General features: G+C 33.8%; 1 protein-coding gene across 2 annotated transcripts in view; it reads right to left on the bottom strand.

Moving 5' to 3' along the window:
- GLRB (glycine receptor beta) overlaps nt 1-26304 on the bottom strand; it is a 112914-nt gene that overhangs the window by 35720 nt on the left and 50890 nt on the right. For both annotated transcript variants that reach the window (XM_027866906.1, XM_027866905.1), the window contains exons 5-7: nt 10915-11144; nt 10740-10822; nt 5288-5428 (exon numbers count right to left, since the gene is read on the bottom strand). In XM_027866906.1, the coding sequence (XP_027722707.1) occupies nt 5288-5428; nt 10740-10822; nt 10915-11144 (454 nt within the window). The remainder of the gene's footprint in view (nt 1-5287; nt 5429-10739; nt 10823-10914; nt 11145-26304) is intronic.

Genomic DNA, 26304 nt, shown 5'->3' with positions numbered 1-26304 from the left:
TAAAGTTTAATGACATTGGGTTTGGTTCCATATAGAATTTTAGATCAGTTACATTATAGATTTACTTAGTGAATTACAGAAAAAAATGACATAAAATGTCTTTTTTTTCCTCTTGCTTCCAGGTGCAGACTGAATCCTCATCAATGAAGTCAATTCAAGATTTTGAAAAATGCTATCTGGGGGAAGTTCCAAATGTAAGCTCAGCATCTGTATCTGCTTGCTTTGTTTTGCCCAACACCATATGTCCATGCGATCAACTGTTCATTGGTCTTTGCTGAAAATGATCTTCATGACATTGGCAATGCATTATTTCTGATCTAAAAACTAGCATTCACTTATGATATCCAAACTTCAACATGAAAGAAAACAAAATATGTAATAAAGGATTGTCAAATGTTTGAAATCTTTAGCTCATGGTATCAAACAGTCATCTATAAAGAAATTATATGAACTGAAAGATGGCATTTATTTTTGATAGAAAAAAATGATGTTCTAAAAAGTTAGAAAAGTGACTCTGCTGTGAAAAGCATGTTTTATTAATTCTTTAAGTGATTCTTTCATTTCTAAGGAAAGACATTATAATGCCTGGAATTATAAAGAATTTCCTTAATTTAAGGGTAACCATTCAATTTGAATTTAGGATAACTTATTCAGTGAATGTTTTTATAGTCAGATATGGAAGTGTCCTTCAAGTTAACTTCCCATTATTTTCAAAGTTTCTTTACTTATCTAAATGTCATCTCAATACAATTGCTATAATGAAACTTTATTAATCAGACTTATAAACACAATACTATTCTGTGTATCTTGCAAGAGATAAGCATGTCTGAGAGAGAGAAAGCCACAGAATACAAAAGTAAGAGAACGTAAGGAGGCATCATTCGTTTGGGAAGTGGTGGGGGAAAGGTTCAAGACTTATAACCAAATAAAGGTCAAAGGAGACTACGAAAGTTTTTTTTTTGTTTTTTTGTTTTTTTGTGTTAATGATTTTTCAATATATAAATGTGAAAGCTAAGGTGGCACATAAACACTCTAGGGCTGAAGTCAGGAAGACCTGAATTCAAGTTGGCCTCAGACACTTACTATATGATCTTGGGAAAGTCATTTAACCTCTGTTTTCAGCAGTTTCCTTCTCTGTAAAATGGGGATAAAAACAGATCCTACCTCCCAGGGTCAAAAGAAAATCATTATAGAGTGCTTTGCACTATGCCCAGCATGTAGTAAGTTCTGCATAGATGTTAGATACTATTATTATTATTTAAAAATTTAAAGCTTTTGGGTAAATAAAATCAATGTAATTAGAACAGGAAGAGAAAATAAGTGGGAAAACTATTGCATGAAATATTTGATACAGGTCTGATGCCCAGTATTTATAGAGAATTTGTGATAAATATATTTAAAACCAAAGGTTATTACGCAATATATAAATAATCAAAGGAAATAAACAAGAAGTTTCAAAATGAAGAAATGTAAACTTAACAATCATATAAACTAATGTTCCAAATCATAAATAACAATAGAAATGCAAATTCAAAAAATTCTGAAGCTTCACTTCATACCTATCAAAGCAAAAAAGATGATAAAAATTTGGAAATAGTAAATATTATAACAGCTTTAGGAAAAAGTATACTAATATATTGTTGGTGAATAGAATTAGTCTAACTTTTCTGGAAAACAATTTGGAATTATTTGAGAAAGTTCAATAAACTAATTAATCTCCTTTAACCCATTCCCACTATCCATGCTTATGGACATCAAAGATAGAAATGTTCATACTAAGATATACATAGCATCACTCTTTGTTGCAACAAAAGCAAACAAAAACCTGGCATAGGTAACCATTGATTGAACAAAGGGCCATCTATGAATGTGCAGTATATCAATCTCTGATCACTTTGATGATTTCCTCCAATTAATTTGATAAGCTTACAGAGAATGACTTGTCCAGGGTCTCATAGCTAGTAATTGTCTGAAGCTAGATTTGAACTCAGGTCTTCCTGACTCCAAGTCAAGAGAAAGACAGAGAGAGAGAGAGAGAGAGAGTGTTAAAGAGACAGAGAGAGACAGAGACAGAGAGAGATAGAAAGTATGAGAGAACATTTTGTGAGGTTAGAGCTTTTAGAGGGTCCTGAGCCATGTATATATAGCAAATGTAATAGAATTGCACAAGAAGAAATAAAAAGTTTTAGAAATTCAGGAAAAAATGGAAAGATATACAAAGTTTACAGTAAAGCAGAAGCAGAAAAATATACACAGTTGCTACATTAATATAAATGAAAAAATACTAAAATGCAACTGAATTAGGTTAAATGTAATGAAAAACTGAGATTCCTGAGGACAGAAAAGAAAATATACTTCCTTCCTGTCACTAGAGAGATGGGGTGGTAGGGTTAAGTTCTGAACACTACATGCATTGACAGATTTTTCTTTGTTACAAGGAAGGATTGATTTCCGGCAGAACATTGGATAAAGTGAAAATGATGGTGATATAAAAATTTGGTACGCTTTAATTAAATTATTAAATAATCATTTAGACTCATTAAAATCAATATTTAAAAATAGATTACAAATCAACACTAAAATGGAACTTAATTCATCTAAAGTACAGCATTACTGGATTATTTTAAAATTATAGTAAGATATAATTGTATAAAGTATATTACTTTAATTACAACCTGATATGAAATTGATTGATTTAGCAATAGATATTTAAACAAACTTTGCACCCCAATAACTACATACTGCATTCTTTATGTTAACTCTAAATATTATAGGCAGAGTTAATCACTTCTTGCTACAAAAGGAAGTTTGGCATGCTGAGTTCATGCAGACATCCTGATATCATTGAGTCAGCCCACCCTTTTAATCATCTGAAAGTGGATCAACATTACAGTTGCATAGAATTTAGGTTTTTAATAGTCTAATAAACTATTGAAGATATTCAGTATGGTATCTAGATCATATATGATGCTGATACTTTTTTTTTAATTGAAAAGAGAATCAATTATTAATATTAATGCAATAATCAAAATCTTTGAGTTCAGTTTATAGTTAAATGGATCATGTAGATGCCCCTCAATTACTTGTAATAAAAGGTGACATTGATATAGTTTATACTACATGCCAGGCACTAAGTGCTTTAAAATTGTTATCTCATTTGACCCTCTGAAAAACCCAAAATGTAGGTGTTATTATTATAATCCCCATTTTACAGATGAGGCAACTGAACTTGACAGAGATTAAGTGACTTGCCCATACAGACAATAAGAGTCTGAGGTCTGTTTTTAACTCAGGTCTTCATGACTATAAAAATGGGTATCTCAATTTCTGAAAAACAGTAGTTTTGTTACAAGAACATTGACAAATGAGTCATGTTTTTTCATTTCTACAAATGTTAGATATAATTTAATGAATGAGGTCAATTTGTTCTTCTTATCAGATCAGCTTTTCTGTAACATAGGCCCAGCTGTATTTAAAGGATGTACTGCCTTTACTGGTTTCTAATTCTTATTCTAAAATTCTTTGTGTTTGATAAAAGGTACCATAGACAATGAAGTAATATGAATAAAAAATTTCAGTAAGCTTCTCTGATAAAGTCCTCTTTTATCGCATGTATAGGGAACTGATTCAAATTTTTAAAATTTACCATTTTTTAATTTATAAATTTAGAAAAAAATTTTAAAACATTTTGAAATTTAGAAAATTTAGAAAAAAAATAAGAGCCATTATCCAATTGACTAATTTCCAAGAGGCAGTTTTCAAAAGAAGAAATTAAAGCTATTTATACTTCTATGAAAAAAATATTCTAAATCACTATTGATTAAAGAATGACAAATTAAAATAACTCAGAGGTACCACCTTACACCTTTCAGAATAGACAAATACTGAAAAGGATAAGGGAAAATAGGTATACCAATGAACTGTTGGTGGAGTTGTGAACTGGTCCAACCATTCTGGAGAACAATTTGGAGCTGTGCCCAAAGGGCTATAAGACCTGTATATGCTTTGACACACCAATACCACTGATAGTTCTATACACCAAAGAGATCAAAGAAAAAGGAAAAGGAATTCTATATACAAAAATCTTTATAGTGATTCTTTTTGTAGTGGCAAAGAATTGGAAACTGAGGGGATGCCCATCAATTGGTGAGTGGCTAAACAAATTGTGGCACATGTTTGTGATTAGGTAATATCATGCTATAAGAAAGTATGAGGAGGGTGGTTTCAGAAACTCATGGGAAGACCTATATGAACTGACGCAAAGTGAAATGAGCAAAACCAGAAGATCATTGTATACAGTAACAGCAGTATTGTAATGATGATCAACTGTGAAAGACTTAGATACTCTAATCAATACGATGATCCAAGACAATTCCAAAGGACTCATGATGAAAAATGCTATCCACCTCCAGAGAGAAAATTGATGAACTCTAAGTACAAATTGGAGTAATAGTTTTCTCACTTTATTTTTCTTGCTTTTCTTTTTTGTGATATGGTTAACACAGAAGTATTTTGCATGATTTTACGTGTATAATTGATATCATATCACTTGTCTTTTCAGTGGGTGGAAGAGGGTTGGGAGGCATGGAGAGAATTTGGAACTCAATTTTTTAAGAATATTAAAAATAAATTAAAAATAAATATTTTAAAAATAAAAAGCTTTGTTCTTCTTAAGGGCAGGGACTTGTCTTTTGCCTTTTTTTTAATCCCCAGAACTTTTCACAGTGTCTGACACTGTTTTGATAAATGTTTATTGATTGATTAATAGATTCTCTGACCAGGATAAAGGTTAGAAAACATTTTTTCTTCAAAATGAAACACATGTCACCCATCACCCTGAAGCTGGCAAAATAAGTAATTGCTTGAATTTACATGGATTAAACCAATCTCAATGACATTCTCATTTCCAGTATTGTTTTGCTACCCAGTGAGGTCTTGTCAGAAATGGTGTTTCTTAGTTTCACTAGAAAAAGCAATTTGCTCAGGGTGGGGTAGTCTACATTTTCAGCACATAAAATTTAAGTTTTCTATCAAAGCTTTCAGATCCAGAAAAGTATATAAGAAAGGTCAAATCAATAATGCAACTGTCATATCATTAGAAAGTACAAAAATACCTTAGTAAATGTGAATTTTTTTTCAAAATTAGGATATTACCAGCTTATTGCTATTTCAAAATTATTTTTGCATAATTCTCTTTTATTCTACATTTGGTCATTTATTGATATTACAATCAAATTAAAGAATGTTATCTGATACAGATTCTCTTTTTATCCTAAAGATTACTTACCAGTGCCTTTGTAATATTTGGTACAGTTACCATATTCAATATCTTCTTTTTTAATATCAAACTGTGGCAAAGCTATTTTCTCTAACTGGACAGGATCCCCTGATTGCCAGAGAAATCGCAAATCATCCGTTGTATAACCAACTTTATGAAAAACAAACAAAAAATAGTTTGAATTATGCACATCAGGCAGAAATGTATGTATGAATATCATGCGTATAATAACTTTAATTTTATTTTTTCTTCTAGATAATTTGAAATTTTAACATAGCAAAGGTTATAAAATAACATCATTAAACTTTTTTCATACAATTGGATCTTAAAAGAATGTATAATTTTTTAAAAAGAAAAGAATGTGCAGACATATGTTGTGGCCAACTGATGGTACCCTGGAAAGAGTACATTACTTGAAATGATAAGATCTGTTTTCAGAGTCCAGTTCTGTCACTGGCTATGAGACCTTGATCAAGTCACATAAAATGTCTCTGGGCCTCATTTTCTTCTCCCTTAAAGGGGGAAGTAAGCAGAGGATGTGCTAAATGACTTCTATAGTGCTTTGCAAGATTCAACTTCTTTGATACCATTATATATCTCTAGGCCCATAACTGTATCATAATGTCTGTAAAAGTAATCAAGCAATCTGTTCTTTTTTAAACCCTGCATAATTACTTCAATGCAGCCTTTCTATTATTTCTGGTCAACTTAGTGTTACATAGAACTTAAACAAGATTCATACTAGCTAATTTCAATATTAGACAAAAAAGAGGTCATAAAATGTCAATGTATAAACCATGTACAAAGGAAGAATAGCCAGCTAATTTAAACTATGCTATTTCTAGGTGTTATTATATATGCTGCAAACACCTTTGCTACCCATGTACTGTGGCTCAAGCTTCTGAAACAGTCAAATTCTGAGTAGTCTTTTGTATTTAAAGATAACTACTGACAGTGATCATCAGTGCCATGAATACTACTCTAGAGGTGATGTGCCCTGGATAAGATTTATTTAAAGTTTCAAAGACATTAGAAAGCAAACTTTCCAGCTTTTTATAGAGTTTTATTACTTTAGTGAAAGATGAAAACCTCACTTTGGAAAAACAATGAACACTTAAGTATTTTTCCAAAGGTATGATTCCAACTTTATAAAAGTGGCAATATTTCAATGTCAACTACAGTGTCCATAATAGAATTTTAAAAGAGAAATGAACATAAGAAGTAAAATTTCATAGATTGTTCACTGTGACCAGTGGCTCTAGGAAACATCAAAATTTCCAACTAGATTTCAAAGTTTCCAGCCCTAAGTTTCAAATAATTGATTAGGGGTTCTCTCGCTTCCAGGATTTAGAACTCTCTCAGGAAATGCAGAGGAAGACTGGGTAGAGAGATAGACATGCCAGAGTTTGCAGAGCCTTGCTGCACCAGAGAGCTAGACAACTAGAGATTAGAAAGTGTGTGAATACACAGTAAGTTAATGGCATGTGAACTCCTTGGGGCTAATAATATTTTTGATATGGTTTCAATTTATGACAGCAATGGTTATGCATCTACTTCTCCTGACACTAAACTGACTCAAAATGTCTGACCTTGACCAGATGAAACTAGATATGACCTATATTTGCTACTTTTAGTTTTCCATCAATTGAGTGTTTTATTTCATGCCATATACATATACATATATGCTGTGTTTTTAATTCTGTTTTTTAAAGAAGTATTACTCTAAGGAATCTCATGAAAGTTGTCACTTTTTTTTGGCTAGGCAATGGGGTTAAATGACTTGCCCAAGGTCACACAGCTAGTAAGTGTTAAGTGTCAGAGGCCAGATTTGAACTCAGGTCCTCCTGACTCCAGGGCCGGTGCTCTATCCACTGTGCCACCTCGCTGCCCCAAGTTGTCACTCTTAACAAGCACATTTCAACAACTACTAGGGATATTGAAGTGGCTGTTGATGTGAAGAAATAAAATATTCCAAGGATCATTCAAGCCCATGATGAAATAGAATCAGTTGTGCCAAATCACAAAGAAAAGTATGATCAAAAATAAAAACACCACCAAGCATTGGCAAATAATTGCCACAAATGAGCCAAATTAATCTTCAAAAAAACAAGCAAAGACCTTCAGAGGGATTTAGCAATGAAACAGGTTGGTATTGATTCCTCTGTAGCACACCAAAGGCTGCCTAATGTTGGAAGAATAGAGAGAAGACTGGTATTTAAAATACACACACACGCACAGAGAAACACACACACACGGAAACACACACACACACACACACCATAACAATAACAGTGAAACAAAAGTATTGATAATCTTTACTACGAAAAAATATTGTCATGGGTAAGACAGTACAAAGAATGGAGTTCTGAAGATTGGAAAGGGGTAATTTTCAATGCTGAAACTAACTTTTTCATTTAAAAGTATAACTAAACTGTTGCAAGCATACTAGATGAGCCTATAAGATCTAGGTATCTTCCTTAGTAAAACATCCCTTCTCCCTCACCCCTCATCAAATTTTGGTGGTATATAGATCTTGTCCACAAAGAGAAAATGATTAAATCTAAGAAGTATATTTATACATGGAGAAGAGAATTATTCTGGAATTATAGAGATTCCTAAATAGACATGGGATACTACAAAAAAGGCCTTACATCATGCAAATGGAATGAAGGGTTAAGAAATTTATCTAAGAGACAGAGATTAACAGTCTCCAAAGACTTGAGATTTTGTGAGATAAACTAGTAGGAGAAATAAGGATAACCCAACTCCTCCCACAAGCTCTACAACAACTATCAAAGAAGAAAATTAGACTGAGTAGTCATTAGGATATTGAAGGAGAAACTCCAATGGGTCATCTTTTCAGCCCAAGACAACAAAGGATACAGTCAGATAAGATTCAGAACCTGGGAAAAATCTCTATTATGTTATGATGATCTTAAAAGAAACAACAAAAAAAAAGAAGGGAAAGGATACACAGGGAGAGAGGCTAGATGCTCATTAATTGAATAAAAACAATAATTTTAAAAGTGGAGGAAAAAGGCCTGGTAACTCACCTTATGTAAAACTCAATAAAAACTTGGGTGCTATCATCAAGGCTAGTTTTGGAAAAATTAACTGTCAAAGATATACTTTATGTGATAAAAATGTGATTTTTAAAATGATGAAGACTATTTGTAAAATTTTTGTAAATTCCATGTCAAATTGCAGGAAAGAAGTGATTGCTGTAATGTGGGGATAGATTGCCTATTAAAAATTAGTCCGGGGTGTATAAAGTTTATTATACACTAACATTTTACTTTGTCCTAGTTAATTTGCACACTACTGCAATACTTGTCATGCATGCAACTTGGGGCTCTGAACTGGTGATTTATTCTGGATAAGAGATTTTCATTGTGGAAATCCCCTACAACAAAAAAGATCTGCAACTCATATGTAACTTACAGTGTTAGATAGCATTATTTTAGCAGAAAATAAAGAATGAGTTGCATTTGAGTTTCAATATTTCCATATTCATACAGAGAGACACATTGATCCTCAGTAAGTTCAACTTCCCTTGCCTCCAAAATAACTTATAAAGAACTCTTCTTTCCATCTGACAGAAACCTGAGTGAAAAAGCCCCAGACTCCTAGAAGGCACATATTCAAGAAAAGCAGAAAGATGAGACAACCAGCATCTTACTCAGTTTTCACTCTCCTTCAGGCTCCAGGAGTCTCTGCTTAACTGGCCAGTGCTTGGTCTGTCTTTATTTCTCTTCTGTCCTCATATAGATAAGTGTGGCAGCTAATGAATAACTACAGTGATTCTTTTTCCCTCATGTCAAGTAGCATAGCTCAAGTGGAGAATCATCAAGGTCAAAAAAAGAGGTATGCTTCATCATAGCGCATAATTAGTCTCTTCTCTTCATGTTGGCAGTAAACAAATGTCCTCATATCACTGAAATTACATGCCCGAGTTCAAATATTATCTGAAAGGTGACTGCCCCCAGTGAACTTATAGAAGACAGATCTGGGCCAAAAGATTCAAGTGGAATTGCTTAGAGAACATGAATGAAGCAAATAGTTGTTCAATTTGCTCCCTGGATACTCAAGGTAGCAGCTGATCATCTGGTTCAAGTACTGAAATACTCACTAATTGAGGAACCCAAACCTAAACCCAACTCTAGGGCGATAGCTATCACAATACAACAAAAACAACCCAATAAATGGGTATATTCTCAATATTTTGCTTAATGGAAGCATGATTTCTGAATTTTAAAGCACAGATGGTGAAGATATGCAATGCTAACATAGTACAAGGATCCTGTATAATCTTAGAGCATACAACATAAAGACTCTATTGTTTATCCCTCAAACATACAGATTACTTAAGGCTACCCTTGGGTGTATCTGGGAATAGGATCAAATACTGAATGCACAGTCTTGGAAACATATGCAGACATTTTCCTTTTATAGTTGGGTGAACTTTTCTAAAGTAAGAAAAAAAATCACTGCTCAAGTTTAAGTTCCATTTCAGCACATTACAGAGAAAAATTTAATAATAATTGAACCACAGTCTGTAAAATATTTTGTCTGCCCAGGATATTCATGATATTGAACAGAATGCTTTATATACTGCAGAAAAAATATTGGTAACCATTCATGTATTCCTGGAAGTTGTGTAGTGACTTGCAACACTTTCTCTTAATTAAAATATTTAACAACTTCAAAAACAAGTATCGTTGATAAACCCAATGTTGAGCTTCTGAATGGGACTAATTCTATTTTGTTGGTGTTGTTTTCACATTATAATTTCCCACATCACATATAATTTCCCAATTGTATCCAATAACATGGTTATCCCAAATTCAAATCATTTTCATCTTGTGTTTGGTAGTTAAAGAATGGGGCAAAGGATAGACCTGTAAATTAATACTGTATAGGGAACTCCCAGGTGAGGAAATTCCTTCTACCAGCACAGATCAGCAGCTTCTCTGCACTTACAAGTTTAGAGGGTTGCTAGGACAGTACATAGAGATTAAAAGAGCCAGTATGGGTCAGAGACAGTACTTAAACCCTAACTTACCTGGCTTCTAGACCATCTCTCAATCCACTATGCTAGGCTACCTCTTCAGTTAACAATAAACATGTTAATTAATGAACTTTCTGAAATTACATAAATTGTTTTTTTCTTTTTCTTTGCAATGATAATTCCATACTTAGAAATTAGCTAAAAAATCTGTTTCTACATCAGTGTTATAAAATTATATAACAGGATAATAAAGTTGTGTATGAATTAATAAGTGAGCATATGTTGATTAGTGAATAGAACAAATGTGTCCTAAACAAAAGAAAACTAGTGAATGGTTTATAATTAATAACATTCATCTTTATAATTATTCTCTACAATATTGAGGATATATGCAACTATTTGTTTTAGGCATTTTTAAATGAACCCATATCATGCTTAATATTATGTACATACAGCTTTCCAATTGCATCTTGCAACGTTGTGTATCCATAGGAAATAAGGTCAAGTCCAAAGGGCAGGAAAGAGTAATAGATAATCTGAAAATATAAATAGAGTGCTTAGATGCCATTGACAATATCTCTCAAGTGAACCACTGATTTTAAAAGAAAATGATAATATGAAACTGTACCTCATACTAACTAAGACATCTCCATCCCGAAAAATAAAGAGGAGGATATTTTCCTGTGTAACATCATGGAAATTTGCACTCTTTTCATTGACAAAAAATAGGTCAGGTTTCCACAGGCACTTGTACATGGTGGGGTCCACTGTCAGTGCATCTGAGCCCCTAAAATCATTGGGCAGTTTCAGCCGAGGATCATTCCATTTCTGCCTCAGGAAGATGTTAACTCTATAGTCCTAACCATGAAAAAAGGAAAAGAAATGTTATGTCTTGCCAATAAAAGAAAAGGTTAAAAATTTCAAAGGAAGTTAAGTAGTTTCCAACAAATGTCTTCAGCCTATTGAATTGAACTAAAGCATTCTTAAATTTTATTTTCTAAACAGTAAGTAAACAAATTACTGATAATCCAGATAAACATCAAAGTTTCATTGTTATTTTATGCTAATGGTATTCATATGAATTAGCTAGATTCTATGGAGGAGGAAGGGAAATTCTAAGAGGTATATGTAAAGAAACTTTTTTTTTATAGATCTACTTGCAGTGATGTAATATTTCAATTTCATGCACCTTACAGTTTCCCAAATGAAATGGATAGAAAGGCTTACATCATTAATTGCCAACCAAGCTGTGAAATACATGCAGCTGGTGGTGAGGTACCTGGGTCAGATAAATTAAGATTCATGTACTCTAAGTATTCCTCCTTGTCTCTGCAGTACCACCAAAGAGAAGGGGGAATAAAGCTGCTGTACTCTAATCACAGGCAGAAAAGGGATTTTTAAGACTGTAGCAACACTTGAGTCATCACTTTGCCTTTGCTGACAATGCATAAGAGAATCAAAAAATTTCAGACATGAAAAGCCACCTAATTCTATCTATATCCAAAAAAAAAAATCCCCTTACAAAGAAAGGTTATCTGCCTTTGTTTAGAGATTTCCCATGAATGAGCATGCACTACATCCTGAGGCTGCAAGTTCCACTATGGGAATGCAAGCATTAAAAAATTATCATGTATTTCCTTATACAAAGCTTAAGTTTTTTTCACTAAACGATATTTCTGCTCCTAGTTCTGTCTCCTGTAATAAAGGATTTCAGGGATCCCTGAACTTTTTAATAAAATATTTTGATAACTGTTGTTGTGTGATTTTAGTTGTGTCTGATTCTTTCCCCATTTGGAGTTTCTTGGCAAAGATACTGGAGTGCTTTGTCATTGCCTTCTCCAGCTCATTTTCCAAATGAGGAAACTGGGGCAAACAGGGTAAAGTGACTTGCCCAGAGGTGCACAGCTATTATATGTCTTAGGCTAGATTTGAACTTGGGAAGATGAATCTTCCTGACTCCAAGCCCATTCTCTATCCCCTGTACCACCTAGCTACTCATTTTGGAAACTATTTTTAATATAATTGATTTTATTTGTATTTTATTCTGAGAAGGGGCTCACAGGCTCTAACTGATTGCCAAAAGGGTCCATAACACACATATACAAAATAGTCAAGAACCTTTGTCTGGGACCAAGAACAACAAGTCTCATCCTTTCTTCATAAGATAGATGTTCAAATAATTGAGGACAGCTGTCTTGTTCCCTCTCCCACTATCTTCTCTTCTCCTCCCCAAGCAGTCCCAGCTTCAACTAACTCACAAGGCAGGACTAAGACTCTTCACCATCCTGGTTGCCCTCCTCTGGCAGCAAATCTTCTCAAATGACATATTACCATGTAAATTTCCAAATAACCACCCTAACTTCCAGCCAAACATTCTCCTCACTATTCAGAAGAATTATAAGAGCTTCTAGATTTGAGAGCACATCTTTTGAAGTATCAGAAGTAGAAGAGGTATGTTTGAATTTTTAAGTTTTATGTTGATATTAATTTAAATGTTTTTTCTCAATATGCATAAACCTTTGAAAATTAAAGGACTCCATTACAACATCGAAGGGAAAAATGGAGAAAACATATTTGGATGACAACTGAGGCACAACTCCCTTATTGGTGGTCACAGGTGTGCACAAAACATCATGCAAGGATTATTATGCATGCCATGCTAACAATAATATTTGGTATTATTTGGGACCAGCTAGTGTAAAGATGTGTTTCAGAAATAACACTGCTTTATAAAATTTTAGAAAGCATTTTATACTTTTATATGATATTAATAATAACTTTTAGAATGTTGTCCTGTATCCTTTCTATTGACACATTAACCACGAAATACCAACGTGTGCACGCACACACTCATGCACACACACACACACACACACACACACACAAGCTCACACAAGAAAAAAGCCCTCCAATGTCTTTCTAAATAATTTCTCTATGATGAGATCCAAGATGGACCTTCCTTAAACTGAGTTACGAATTGACAGTATATGAGTTAAGAATTGACAGATATACTGTCAATTTGAATGACAGTATATCATGATTCCAGTATTGTTTATAGGCAAGGCATTGGATGGATTTCTGCACCTGCAGTCAGGAAGAACTGAGTTTAAATCTGTGCTCAGATACTAGCTATCTAGGCAAGTAATTGGACCTCTGTCTCAGGTGCCTCATCTGTAAAATGGGGATTCATTTGTAAAGTGCTTTGCATACTTGGCACTACATAAATGCTAGCTATTTTCATCATATTCACTAATGTAGATGGCATGAGCACATCTATAAAATGGGGCTCAGACTTGGGTGCCACATTTTAGGAAGAATATTCATAAACTGAGTGGTATTGTGAAGTAATGGATGGTCTTGAAGTAATGTTGGACTTGGAATCAGGAAGAGCTGGGTAAAAATTCAGATTCTGACACTATATGTAAAACCTTGTTATTACTTCTATTTTCCTGGGACAGCTCCCTAGTTATTAGTTATTAAGTGATAGATTTGTAAAGGGCGTTCTCAAGCCAAAAACACATTTTAACATATTGATAAAACAGAGAGTTTCCAAAGAAGAGCAATTAGGGCAGGAAAAGACAAGATAAGGCTCAGATAAAGGATGTTTAACATGGAAAAGAGAAGACTTAGGTGCAATATGATTGTTGTTGTTCATTCATTCAGTCATGCCTGACTCTTAGTGACCCCATGACCATAGCATGTCAGGCTCTTCTATCCTTCACTATCTCCTGAAGTCTCTCCAAGCTCATCTTCATTGTCATTGCTTCCATGACACTATCTATCCATCTCATCCTCTTCTATCCCCTTCTCCATTTGTCTTCAATCTTTCCCAACATCAGGGTCTTTTCCAATGAGTCCTCTCTTCTCATTATGTGACCAAAGTATTTAAGTTTCAGCTTCAGTATTTGTCCTTCCAATGAGTAGCCTGAATTAATTTTTTAAAGTATTGGCTGATTTGATCTCCTTGCTGTCCAAAGGACTCTCAAAAATGTTCTCTAGCACCACAATTCAGCTTTCTTTAGAGTCCTTTAGAGTTTGTTAGAGAGTTCTTTAGAGTCTCACAGTTATACATTCCTACTTGAAAAAAAAAGCATAGTCTTGACTATACAGACTTTTTTGGCAAGTTGATGTCTCTGCTTTTTAGTATGTTGTCCAGATTTGCCATAGCTTTCCTTCCAAGGAATAAGCTTTTTCTTTTTCTTTTTTTAATTTCATGGCTGCAGTCACCATCTGTAGCAATCTTTGAGGCCAAGAACATAAAATATGACACTGCTTCCATTTCTTTTCCCTCTATTTGCTGGGAAATTATGGGACCAGTTGTCATGATCTTAGTGTTTTTTGTCAATGTTAAGCCATTTTTTAATGTTAAGTTTAATAATGTTTAATTTATAATTCAATTTATGTTTAATTATTGAATTTACATTTAATTTGTTTAAATTAATTGATTGGTTAATTAGTATAATTAATTATTTAATTTATGTTAAGTTTAATATTAAGTTTAATGTTAAGCTTTAAGTCAGCTCCTACACCTTTATCTTTCACCCTCATCAAGAGGCTTCTTAAGTGTTCTTTGCTTTCACCTGAGTGCTATATTCTATATATCTAAGATTGTTGATATTTCTCCCAAAAACCTTAATTCCAGCTTTTGATTAGTCCAGCCTGCCATTTCTCATGATGTACTCTGCTTAAAAGTTAAATAAATAGGGTGACAATATACAGCCTTATCATACTTGTTTTCCAATGTTAAACCAATCAGTTGTTCCATGTTCAATTCTAATTGTTGCTTCTTAACCCATGAAAAGATTCTTCAGAGGATAAGCAAGATGATCTAATACTCCCATCTCTTTGAGGATTTGACACATTTTGTTGTGAATCACATAGTCAAAGGCTTTAGTGTAGTCAATGAAGTAGCATATGTTTTTATTTTCGTCTGTCTTTTCTGGAACTCCTTTGCTTTCTCCATAATCCAACAATGCTAGAAATTTGGTCTTTAGTTCCTCTGCCATTTTGAAAACCAGCCTGCACTTCTGGTAATTTTTGGTCCACATATTGCTGAAGCCCAGCTTGCAGAATCTTAGAATCTTAAGCATAACCTTGCTGTAGTGTGAAATGAACACCATTGTTCAGTAATTTGAACATTCTTTGTAATTGCCCTTCTTTAGGGTTGGAAAATAAACCAATCTTTTCCAATCCAGTGGCCACTGTTCAATTTTTCAAATTTTCTGGGATATTGAGTGCAGCATTTTAACAGCATCATCTTTTAGGACTAGAATTCCATTCACTTCCATTAGCTTTATTTTTAGCCAGATATCTGGCTCTAGATCAGAAACCACATCATAGTGGTTATCACCATAGTGATGTTAAGATATTCCCTGTATAGTTCTTCTTTACATTCTTGCCACCACTTCTTAATCTTTTCTACTTCTATTAAGTATGATAGCTATCTTCATGGATCTGAAGAACTCTCATGTGGAATGAATGAATGCATGCATGCATGCTTAAATTAATGAATTAAAAACATTTGTTAAGTACTTTATAATGCAAAAGACAAATGGGAGTGGTGGCCAGGGAGGGATGTTTTGATAAGGAAAGTCACTAGGATAGTGAGTGGAGCATGGAGAAGTAGAGTATCATGACATTTCCTGTAGCAATAGTGTAGATTTAATTATGGTTCCAGGATTGGAAAAGAGGAGGTAAAGTGGCAGATGGAGAGAAGATGGTCTCGGTATAAAGTGAAGCATTGGGGAGGCCAGCTAGCTATAGTGAGCCTTATGAGATGCTCACCAATGAGAACAACAAGACCCAGAATGAGTTTTAAAGCTGAAAGAGCTATCCTCTAGGCAAAGCCTCTGATCTATTCTAGATTATATTGTTTTACTTGGCCCTAGAGGCCAGGGAGTAGGAACAGTGGTCAGAAGTTGCAAAGAGACAATTTAGGCTTTATCCTGTGAAGAACATTCTAGCATTTTTAGTGATCTAAAAGTAGAATGAGTTGTCTCAGAAAGTATTAAGTTACTCCCATAGAAAATCTTCAAGCAAAACCTGAATGACCATCTGGTATGATATAGAAATAATTCTTATTCAGATATAGATGGGATAAGAATGACATAGAAATAAGTCTCATTCAAGTATAGATGGGATAACTAAGGTCTCTTTCAAACCTGAGATTCAAGAACTAACTTCACTAGAATTGAAAATTATTTTTTTCTCATATGAAGTTCATAGTATTTTACACAGGAAAGTATCCTACCCATACATATAGTTTAATAAATTTTCCTACATATGAAATTCATTTTTCTAAGTCTTAGCTAAGGTGTCATAAAATTCTCTTACCCCATTAACATTTCTCTATATACCTAGAATGCCTTTGTATCATTTGTTAACAAATCAAGGACAGAACATTTTAATTAGGGGAAATCTGATGAATGCAGAGAAAATGGCATTATGGACTTTTTACCAGAACAATTCAATTCATATAAAAGCACATTTATTAAGAACATGCAAACTTGTGGAATATATAAATTATAACACTTAAGTAAATATATATTGAATTCAGAAATGATACACATTTCAACATATAATTTTCCTAAATATTAAAGTAAAATTCAATAGAAACATTTTTCTAGATTCATTAATAAATAGTTGTTTATGCTAGAAAAAAAATATTTCTCAGGAGGCCTACATACTTCAGTTTCTGTCTATACACTGCATTTACTCTGATACAGCCTGTCACTAACACTACCCTGAATGCAATCTGAATTTGACCCCCATCCTTAAGTTGTATCCTTAAAGAGCAAATCTGGAACAGGCTCTCCTCTCCCAAGTTTTATTCCAAGGGCTCCAGGAGGGCATTGCTGCACAAACCATGACTTCTCTATTTAATGATTCCTGAAAGCCCTTAATTCTTTAACTTATAGGTGAATTCACGTAAAATTGAAAAATGACCATAGAGGGATAATATTTTATGTTGTAAGTCATTTATCTTTTTTCAGTAAGTTTCAGAACATTTCCAAGGAACAAGTTTTGATAAAGGAAGAAGAAAAAAGAAAGTAAGGATACTGAGAGCCTCAGGATAGGTGAAAAAGAGGTGACTGAGACACCAGCAAAGTTGGAGACAACAATTTCATCTACTTCACAGTTTTCCCCATTTCTCTCTAGTGATATTAGATGTTTTTGTTGTTAAGTCATTCCAGGCATGCCTGACTCTTTGTGACCCTATGGACCATAGCACACCAGGCCCTGCTGTCCTCCACTATCTCCTGAAGTCTGTCCAAGTTTACATTCATTGTTTCCATGACACTCTGTATCCATATCATTCTTTGCTGTCCCCTTCTACTTTTGCCTTCAATCTTTCTCATCATCGAGGTATTTTATAATGAGTCCTGTCTTCTCAGTATGCGGCAAAATCATTTCAGCTTCAGTTTCAGTATTTGACCTTCCAGTGAATAGCCTGAATTAATTTAAGTATTGATATATTTGACCTCCCTACTGTCCAAGAGACTCGTAAAAGTCTTCTCCAGTACCACAGTTCAAAAGCATTAATTCTGCAGTGTTCAGCTTTATGCATAAACCCAGACATAAAGAAACTATTCAGTGATTTCTTATGATACCATATGGCTCTGAATCATGGAACAAATTCTCTTTCCCATCTCATTTTATCTCATTATCTCTCTTGTGCACTCTCTCACCCATTCTTGCATGCTTACTGTCACAGTGCTCATTCATATATTGGGGAATAAGGAGCTAACTTTGGAATTAGGAGGACCTGGGTCTGACACATACCATCTATTTGACCCTGGGCAAATCCCTCAACATTCTCATGGATGCAAACAACTGTAAGTTGTAGGGAAGATAACAATCTTCCCTGGAAAGGGGGTTTCTCTCTTGGGAATTCCCTTTACTAATAAGATCACAGCCCCTTCTATTTCTCCTACTGAATTCTGGTCTCAGATAACTGCCCACTGAAACTATCTATCTTATGAACTGATACACTGAATTGTTTTTTACTAAGAACTAAGTCAATGGACTTCCTATTCCAATACATGTTATCATGTCAATAAATGGGTATTCTTCATCCATTTGGTTCTTCTTGAAAAGATTGTTAATTTCATCTCTTTTGAGTGGTCATGGTTCTCAAATGGGACTTCATGGAATGGTCAAAGGCTTGATGCAATCAGCACAATGCTGCTCCCAAACTGGGGTATTTGGAAGAATTCACCAACTTGAGCAAATTCATCATTCACTTACACTGCATGAAGGCACCCTGCATTACAGTGGCAAATCATTTTTATTAGCATAGCTCTTTTCCACCTCACTTCACTCTGCTAATCAAATTATCACTTAACAAAATTGTCTCTGTACTTGTCAAGGAGTTATATTTAAATGTGCATGTGTATATAAATTCTGTCCTTAAAATTATTTCTCCAAAAAAATTTCCATATGGAAATTTTTTTGGAGAAATAATTTTAAGGACAGAATTTATTCTACTGAGTCAAATGTCTTTTCAAAGTAATCAACAAAAAATAAACATAGCAGGATCTTAAATTCTCCATGCTTTTGAATCAATTAATTTTGTGATAGTGAAAATGTGATCTGCTATATAAAAATAATTTGAGAAATCCTTATATTTTACAATATATATAGATAATTCTCAAAAGAATTTCATACTTATTATATATTTATATACTTATAGGTTGGTGACTATTGATGTTGTCCCTGTTTTTTGAGAAGATAGGAACCTCTTATTTTCTACAATGGTTTGGTATCTTCCCCAGTTAAAAAAGAGATTAAAAATTGATCCTTTAAAAATATGAAATTCTCACAATTTTGTCACTTCCATCATGGAAGTCTTCTGTCTATACTTAGTCGATCCAATCTTTTTTTCTTTCTTCTTTAGTGCTGCTTCTATTTGCTCATATAGCACATCAAGACCTAAGTTACTAGAATCCAAATGCAATTATTCTACTATCATCAATAAAGAAAATACCATGTTATTAAAACTTTCACAGATTATTCTATTTTTTATGTTTTTTATTGTTATGCTTACAGTTCCACCTATAAAGAATCTTGGGAGGACCTAGTTTGGTTGGATCTCAAGCCAAGTTGTTTTTGTTTTTGTTTTTTTTGGTTTGTTTGTTTGTTTTTTGGAAAACTTTTTTGTCCTTCCCTCCACTATTATAATTTTCTATAATAATTTTCCATCACACTTCTCTTTAATATTTTGCAAATGATATTATACTACCAAAGGTATTATATTTGGCTTCCACTGTATCTCTGTTTATTTATAAAATAAAATGTTTTCTTAGATCTTTCTGGCTTCTTTGTTGGAGGAACTGCTTTACAACAGCAGTTAAGTTTCTAAAGTGTTAACAATGCTTTTTTTCTTTCTATAATTCTCATTTTTAGATGTCAATAGCAAGTTTGACTAGGTCATATTAGAGTTAGTGTAATTGCATTTAGTGTCTTCTTCCCTTTTTATATATTCTTTAGCTTCAATTTATAATGACAGGTTCCAGTTTCATTCTTAGTAAGAATGTGAATATTAAAATTAATCTGTACTTCCACAAATGGATCAACTGTTAACTAGTCACTGGAAAAGGATCTCACATTGAGAAGATTATAGTTAAATTAATGTTTAGAGATGGCCTACAAACTATGTGATTTTAGGATCCTTAATCTCCCCACACATACGCTTTTTTGCGACCCTTCCACCATGATTGCAGGAAAGTGTGCTGACATTTTATCAATTAACAGAAGAGGAAATAGAACACTTAAATAACCCTATCTTAGAAAAAGGAATTTACCAATTCATCAATGAACTCCCTACAAAAATAATCCAAAGGACCATTTGGATTTACAAGTTAATTCTACCAAACATTTAAAAACTATTAATCCCAATATTATATAAATGATTTGAAAAATAAAGGATAAATCCTACCAAATTGTTTATGACACAAATGTAATTTTGATACCTAAGCCAGGGAGACTAGAAACAGTAGGGGGAAAAAACTATAGACCAATTTTCTTAATGAATATCAATGCAAAAATTTTAATTAAATACCAGCAAGGAAATTTTAACACTATACCACAACAATCATACATTATAACCAGGTGTGTATATCTCAGGTAGGATATACCAGGGATACAGGGCTGGTTCAATATTGGGAGAATTATCAGCATAACTGACCATATCAATAACAAACTCAACAAAAATCAAATAATTATCTCAATAGATACAGAAAAAAGTTTCTGACAAAATACCATATTCATTCCTTTTAAAAACAATAGAAAGCACAGGAATAAATGGAACCTTTGCTAAACTGATATGTAGTATCTATCTAACATCAAAATCAAGGATTATCTGTAATGGAGATAAATTTGAAGCCTTCACAATAAGATCATGAGTGAAGCAAGGATGTTCATTATCACCACTATTATTCAATATTGTATTTAAAATGCTATAGCATTTTATATATCTTGCTATAGCTATAGCAACAAGAAAAGAAAAAGATATTGAAGGAATAAAAATATTCAATAAGAAAACCATATAAATAGACAGATATTTTAAGAATTATTAACTGTGAAATATTTAGCTACTCTGATCAGTGCAATGATCCAAGACAATTCCAAAGGACCCATGATGAAAAACACTATCCACCAACAGAAAATGAACTGATGAATTCTGAATATGGATTGAAGAACACTTTTATTTAACTTTCTTTATTTTTCTTATTTTTTTGTTTTCTTTTACATCACCAATATGGAAATATGTTTTGCATTATTCCACATGTATAATCAATATCAAATTGCTTGCCTTCTCAAGGAATGAGGGAAGAGTAGGCAGGAGGGAGATAATTTGGAACTCAAAATTTTTAAAAACAAATGTTAAAAAATGTACATGTAATTGAGGAATATTTAATGAACTAAATACAGATGATTTATGTTTATTTAGGTTCATGTTAAAACCCCAAGCATACTTTTGTGGGAGGCATTCATTTAATCAAGCAACAAATATTAATAGAGTTCCTATATATAATAGCCTTTGCTACATATCATAACGTACACAAAAGGAATTGAGCATTGCCTTGATCTCAAGAAACTTACAGTAGAATAGGGGAGATGAGAGATACAAATAATTATAGTAAGAGAGTACTTAAAATGTGCAACAGCAAAGGTGTGTGTGTGTGTGTGTGTGTGTGTGTGTATGTGAGACCTCAGTCCTAGTCAAGATCATTACTACTTGGGGGCACAATTCATGGACAAGATGATATATAAACTTGGTTCCAAAGGAGGTGTAGGATTTTTAAAGGGACAGGGGATACTAAATGGTAGGAGAGGACAGAAATGAGAATGGCATTCCACATGGAGAGAACATTATAAGGAAAGGTGCACTGTTGGGAAAGATCAGCTTGAAAACAGTTTCCTACATGCCAAAGAAGGCCTAGAGAAAGGAAAAGGTCACAAATAGCCACAACCAGGATTACAATCAGTTTACTAACAATGAAGTTATATAGTTCAATACCTTTGGGCTCAGTATATAAGAATAAGGCCAAGAAAATACCAAATATATTATTTTATAAAGAGCTGAAGTTGTACAATAATAATGAGAAAACAATTTGTATTTCATTATTTTTAAATTTATTAAGTATTTTATTTTTCCTGTTACATATAAAAACAATTTTAACAACCATTTGTAAAACTTTGAGTTCCAACTTCTCTCCCTTCCTCTCTCCCCAGTTCGCCTCCCTCATTGAGAAGGAAAGCAATTAATTATAGGTTATACATGTGTAGTCATATAAAACATTTCCATAATAATTATGTTGTGAAAGAAAATATAGTCAAAAAACCTCAAGAAAAATAAAGAAAGTTAAAAAAAGTATGCTTCAATCTTCATTCAGAAAATATTAGTTCTTTGTTAGTGGGTGGATAGCATTTTTCATCATAAGCCCTTTAGAGCTGTCCTGGATCATTCTATTGCCAAGAATAGCTAATCAATTCAAAGCTGATCATACTACAATATTGTTGTTACTTTGTACACAGTACATTTCACTTTGCATCAGTTCATATAAGTCTTTCCTTCTTTCTCTGTGAGCATTCTACTCATTATTTCCTATAATACAATAGTATTACATCATAATCACATACCATAATTTGTTCAGCCATTCCACAATTGATAGGCATCCCCTCAATTTCTAATTCTCTGCCCCCAGAAAAGAGCTGCTATAATTTTTTATACATATCGGTCCTTTTCCTTTTTTAAATCTCTTTTGAGATACAGACCTAGTAGTGGTATTGCTAGGTTGAAGATGCTAGGTAATGATTTTATAACCTTTTGTGCATAGTTCCAAATTGCTCTACAGAATAATTGAATCAGTTCATAATTCTACCAACAGTGCATTAATGTCTCATTTTCTCTCATCCTCTCCAACATTTGTCATTTGCCTTTGCTGTCCTATTAGCCAGTCAAATAGGTATGAGGGAATACCTCAGAATTGTTTTAATCCACATTTCTCTAGTCAATAGTGAGTTAGAATATTTTTCATATGGCCATTGATAGCTTTGATTACTTCATCTGAAACTGATCATATCTTTTGATCATCTATCAATTGGAGAATCTCTCATTTTTATAAATTTGACTCAGTTCTCTATATGTTTGAGAAATGAAGCCTTTATCAGAGAAACTTGCTTCAATTTTTTTCCTCACAGTTACTATTGCTAACTGTATTTCCCTCCACCCTATTTGCCCTATTTATTCTATTTTCTTTCTCATTTCTTCTCTAAAGTATTTTGCTTCTGACTACTCACATTTCCCAATCTGCCATCCCTTCTAGTACTCCACCTTCTCTTATCCCCTTCACCCCTATGTTCTTATAGGGTAAGATAGATTTATATACCCAATTGAGTGTGTGAGTTATTCCTTCTTGAAGCCAATTCTGATGAGAGTAAGGTACACTCACTCTCCCTCACCTAACCCCTTTTCCTCTCCACTATAAAAGCTTTTTCTTGCCTCTTTTATGTGAGATAATTTACCCCATTCTACCTCTCCTTTTTTCTTTCCCCCAGGACATTCCTCTCTCACCCCTTAATTTTATTTTTAGATATCATTCCTTCATATTCAATACACACCTCTGTCTTCTGTCTATATATTTTCCTTCTAACCAACCTAATAATTAGAAAGGTCTAATGAGTTAAAAAATATCATCTTCCCATGTAGTAATGTAAACAGTTTAATAAGTGTCTTATGATTTCTCTTTCCTGTTTACTTTTTTGTGCTTCTCAAGTCTTCTATTTGAAAGTCAATTTTCTATTCAGCTCTTGTCTTTTCTCAAGAATATTTGAAATTCCTCTATTTCATTGAATGTCCATTTTTTCCCTCATGGATTATACTTAGTTTTGCTGGGTAGGTGATTCTTGATTTTACTCCTAGCACTTTTGCGCTCTGGAATATCACATCCCAAACCCTCTGATCCTTAAATGTAGAAGCTACTACATCTTGTGTTATCCTGATTATGACTCCACAATACTCAAATTGTTTCTTTCTGACTGATCACAAGATTTTCTCCTTCTCCTGAGAGCTCTGGAATTTGGCTATAGTATTCCTGGGAGTTTTTATTTTGGGATTTCTTTCTAGAGATGATTGGTGGATCTTTTCAAATTCTATTTTACTCTCTGGTTCTAGAATACAAGGGCAGTTTTCCTTGATAATTTATTGAGAGATGATGTATAGCCTCTTTTGTTGATCATGGCTTTCAGGTAGTCCAATATTTTTTAAGTTATCTCTCCTGGATCAATTTTCCAGGTCAATTGTTTTTCCACTGAAATTTTATACATTGTCTTCTATTTTACCATTCTTTTGATTTTGTTTTATTTTTTCTTGATTTCTTATAAAGTCATTAGCCTCCATTTGCTCTATTCTCATTTTTAAGAAATTATTTTCTTCAGTGAGCCCCTCCTTTTCCATTTGGCCAATTCTATTTTTCAATGCATTCTTCTCTTCACTGGACTTTTGGACCTCTTTCACCATTTGACCTAGTCTATTTTTAAGATGTTATTTTCTTCAGCATTTTTTTTGTTTCCTTTATCAAGCTGTTGATTCATTTTTCATAATTTTCTTCCATCACTCTCATTTCTCTTCCTAATTTCCCTCTACTTCTCTTACTTGATTTTCAAAATCTTTTCTGAGCTCTTCTATGGCCTGATATAATTCATATTTTTTCTTTGAAGGTTTGAATGTTGGAGTGTTGACTGTTATCTTCTTCTAAGTTGATCTTCCTTGTCACCATAGTAACTTTCTATAGTAAGAGTCATTTTTTTTCCTGTTGTTTGCTCATTTTCCCAGCCTATTACTTGACTTTTTTAAACTCTTTATTAAGATAGGGCTCTGCTTCCAGAGTGGAAGGCCAACCTACATGGGTTCTGTGCAGCTGTTTACAGAGGTACTTCTAGAGATCTGTAAGTTTTCAGTCCTTTCCAATATGGTATGATCTAAGGCAGACCCGCACAACATACAGCCTGTGAGCCACTTGTGGCCCGCCAAAGGATTTCAGGCAGCCTGTGAAAAATGTAAAGGATGTAAAAGAAAGTAAAGATGTAACAAAGGCTTTGTCTAATCCTGGCTTAACATGCCTTACACTAGTAAGTATTGTGCCTGTCATATAACTTGGAGGGTAGGTCGCCACTGCATTCTGTCTCCTGTTTGTCACCTGAACTGCAGCAACCAACCATTGTTAATTTTTCTCTAGTCTGAGAGGAGCAATTTCATGCTGTTAAATTTTTAAGTAATAAGTGTAATTAATTGATATTAATTGATTTAATATTTATTTGATGTTAATTTAATATTTAATTTGATATTAATATTGATTAATTAGTTTCTCTTTTTAATATAGTTTACTTACACAATAGTTTAATCATTAATTATACCTTTACTTAGAAAGTGAGCTGCTAAAAACCTATCTGAGGCCCAAAAATGTTTAGCCTGCTTTAATTTTAATTAAAGTCTGATATGAGGAGAGGTGTTTACTACTCTCCTGGCCTGTGCTTGGTCTGTGAGTGACCACAAACACTGTTTTCTGCCCTGAACTGTGAGGAGTGTCTCCCCTCCAATGTGGCCACAAGCTCTCCTGTGCTAGTGCTCCTCCTCACATTGGGATTGCCACTCAGGACTGTGACCTGGATCCAAGTATGGGCAAAGCAACAGAGTATTGCCCCATTGCTAGCAAAAAAGACCTCTGTAATCTCCTTCTGACCAGTACACCTCCCTTACTTTCTGAGGGCTGAGACCTCTGGAAGCAGCCACAGCTGCTGCCACTGCTGATTCAGTCACTCCCAATGCCTGCTCCTGTTTTGCTATGCTGGCAGGGCCTGAGATGGACTGTGCTACACTTGTCCCAAGTGCAACAGACCTTTCCTGTTGACTTCTTAAGTTGTCTTTGGTATCCGTGGGCTGAGAAGTCTGGAAACCACCACTGCTGCCAGTGATTCAGTAGCCTGCAAACATACTCCAGCTCTGCTGGGGCCTGGTCTGTGCTTGCAGTCTGTGCTAGAATGCACTCCTCTTTCACCCAGGTGTAATAGACCTTTCCTACTGACCTTACAAGTTGTCTTCGACTAGAAATTTGTTTCACTTCATCTTTTTGTGGGTTCTGCTGCTCTAGAATTTGTTTAGAGTAATTTTTAAAGGTATTTGGAGGGGTTTGGGGGAGAGCTCAGGTGAGTCCCTGCCTTTACTCCACCATCCTATTTCCACCCCCAACAATTCATATTTTATAACTCTTTAAGATTTATAAAGAGTTCTTTTTTTCCAAAAAGAGCCTTATGAGATAGACAGGATAAGGATTATTATCCCTATTCTACTTAAGGGGAAACTAAAGCTATATACTGTATTAAGTATTGGGAAGCCTTTAAAGATGAGTAAGACATGATACCTGACCCTAAGAAGATTACACTAATAATGTGGGATATGACACATACCCAAATAACCATAATGAAGCAGTATTTGATAAATGCCATAACTAAAGAA

This window comes from Vombatus ursinus, unplaced genomic scaffold (assembly GCF_900497805.2).
Source record: "Vombatus ursinus unplaced genomic scaffold, bare-nosed wombat genome assembly UNPS02014784.1, whole genome shotgun sequence".
In the NCBI taxonomy this organism is placed as follows: Eukaryota; Metazoa; Chordata; class Mammalia; order Diprotodontia; family Vombatidae; genus Vombatus; species Vombatus ursinus.
The sequence above is the reverse complement of the archived record's forward strand: the minus strand, read 5'-3'. Positions and strand labels throughout refer to the sequence as shown.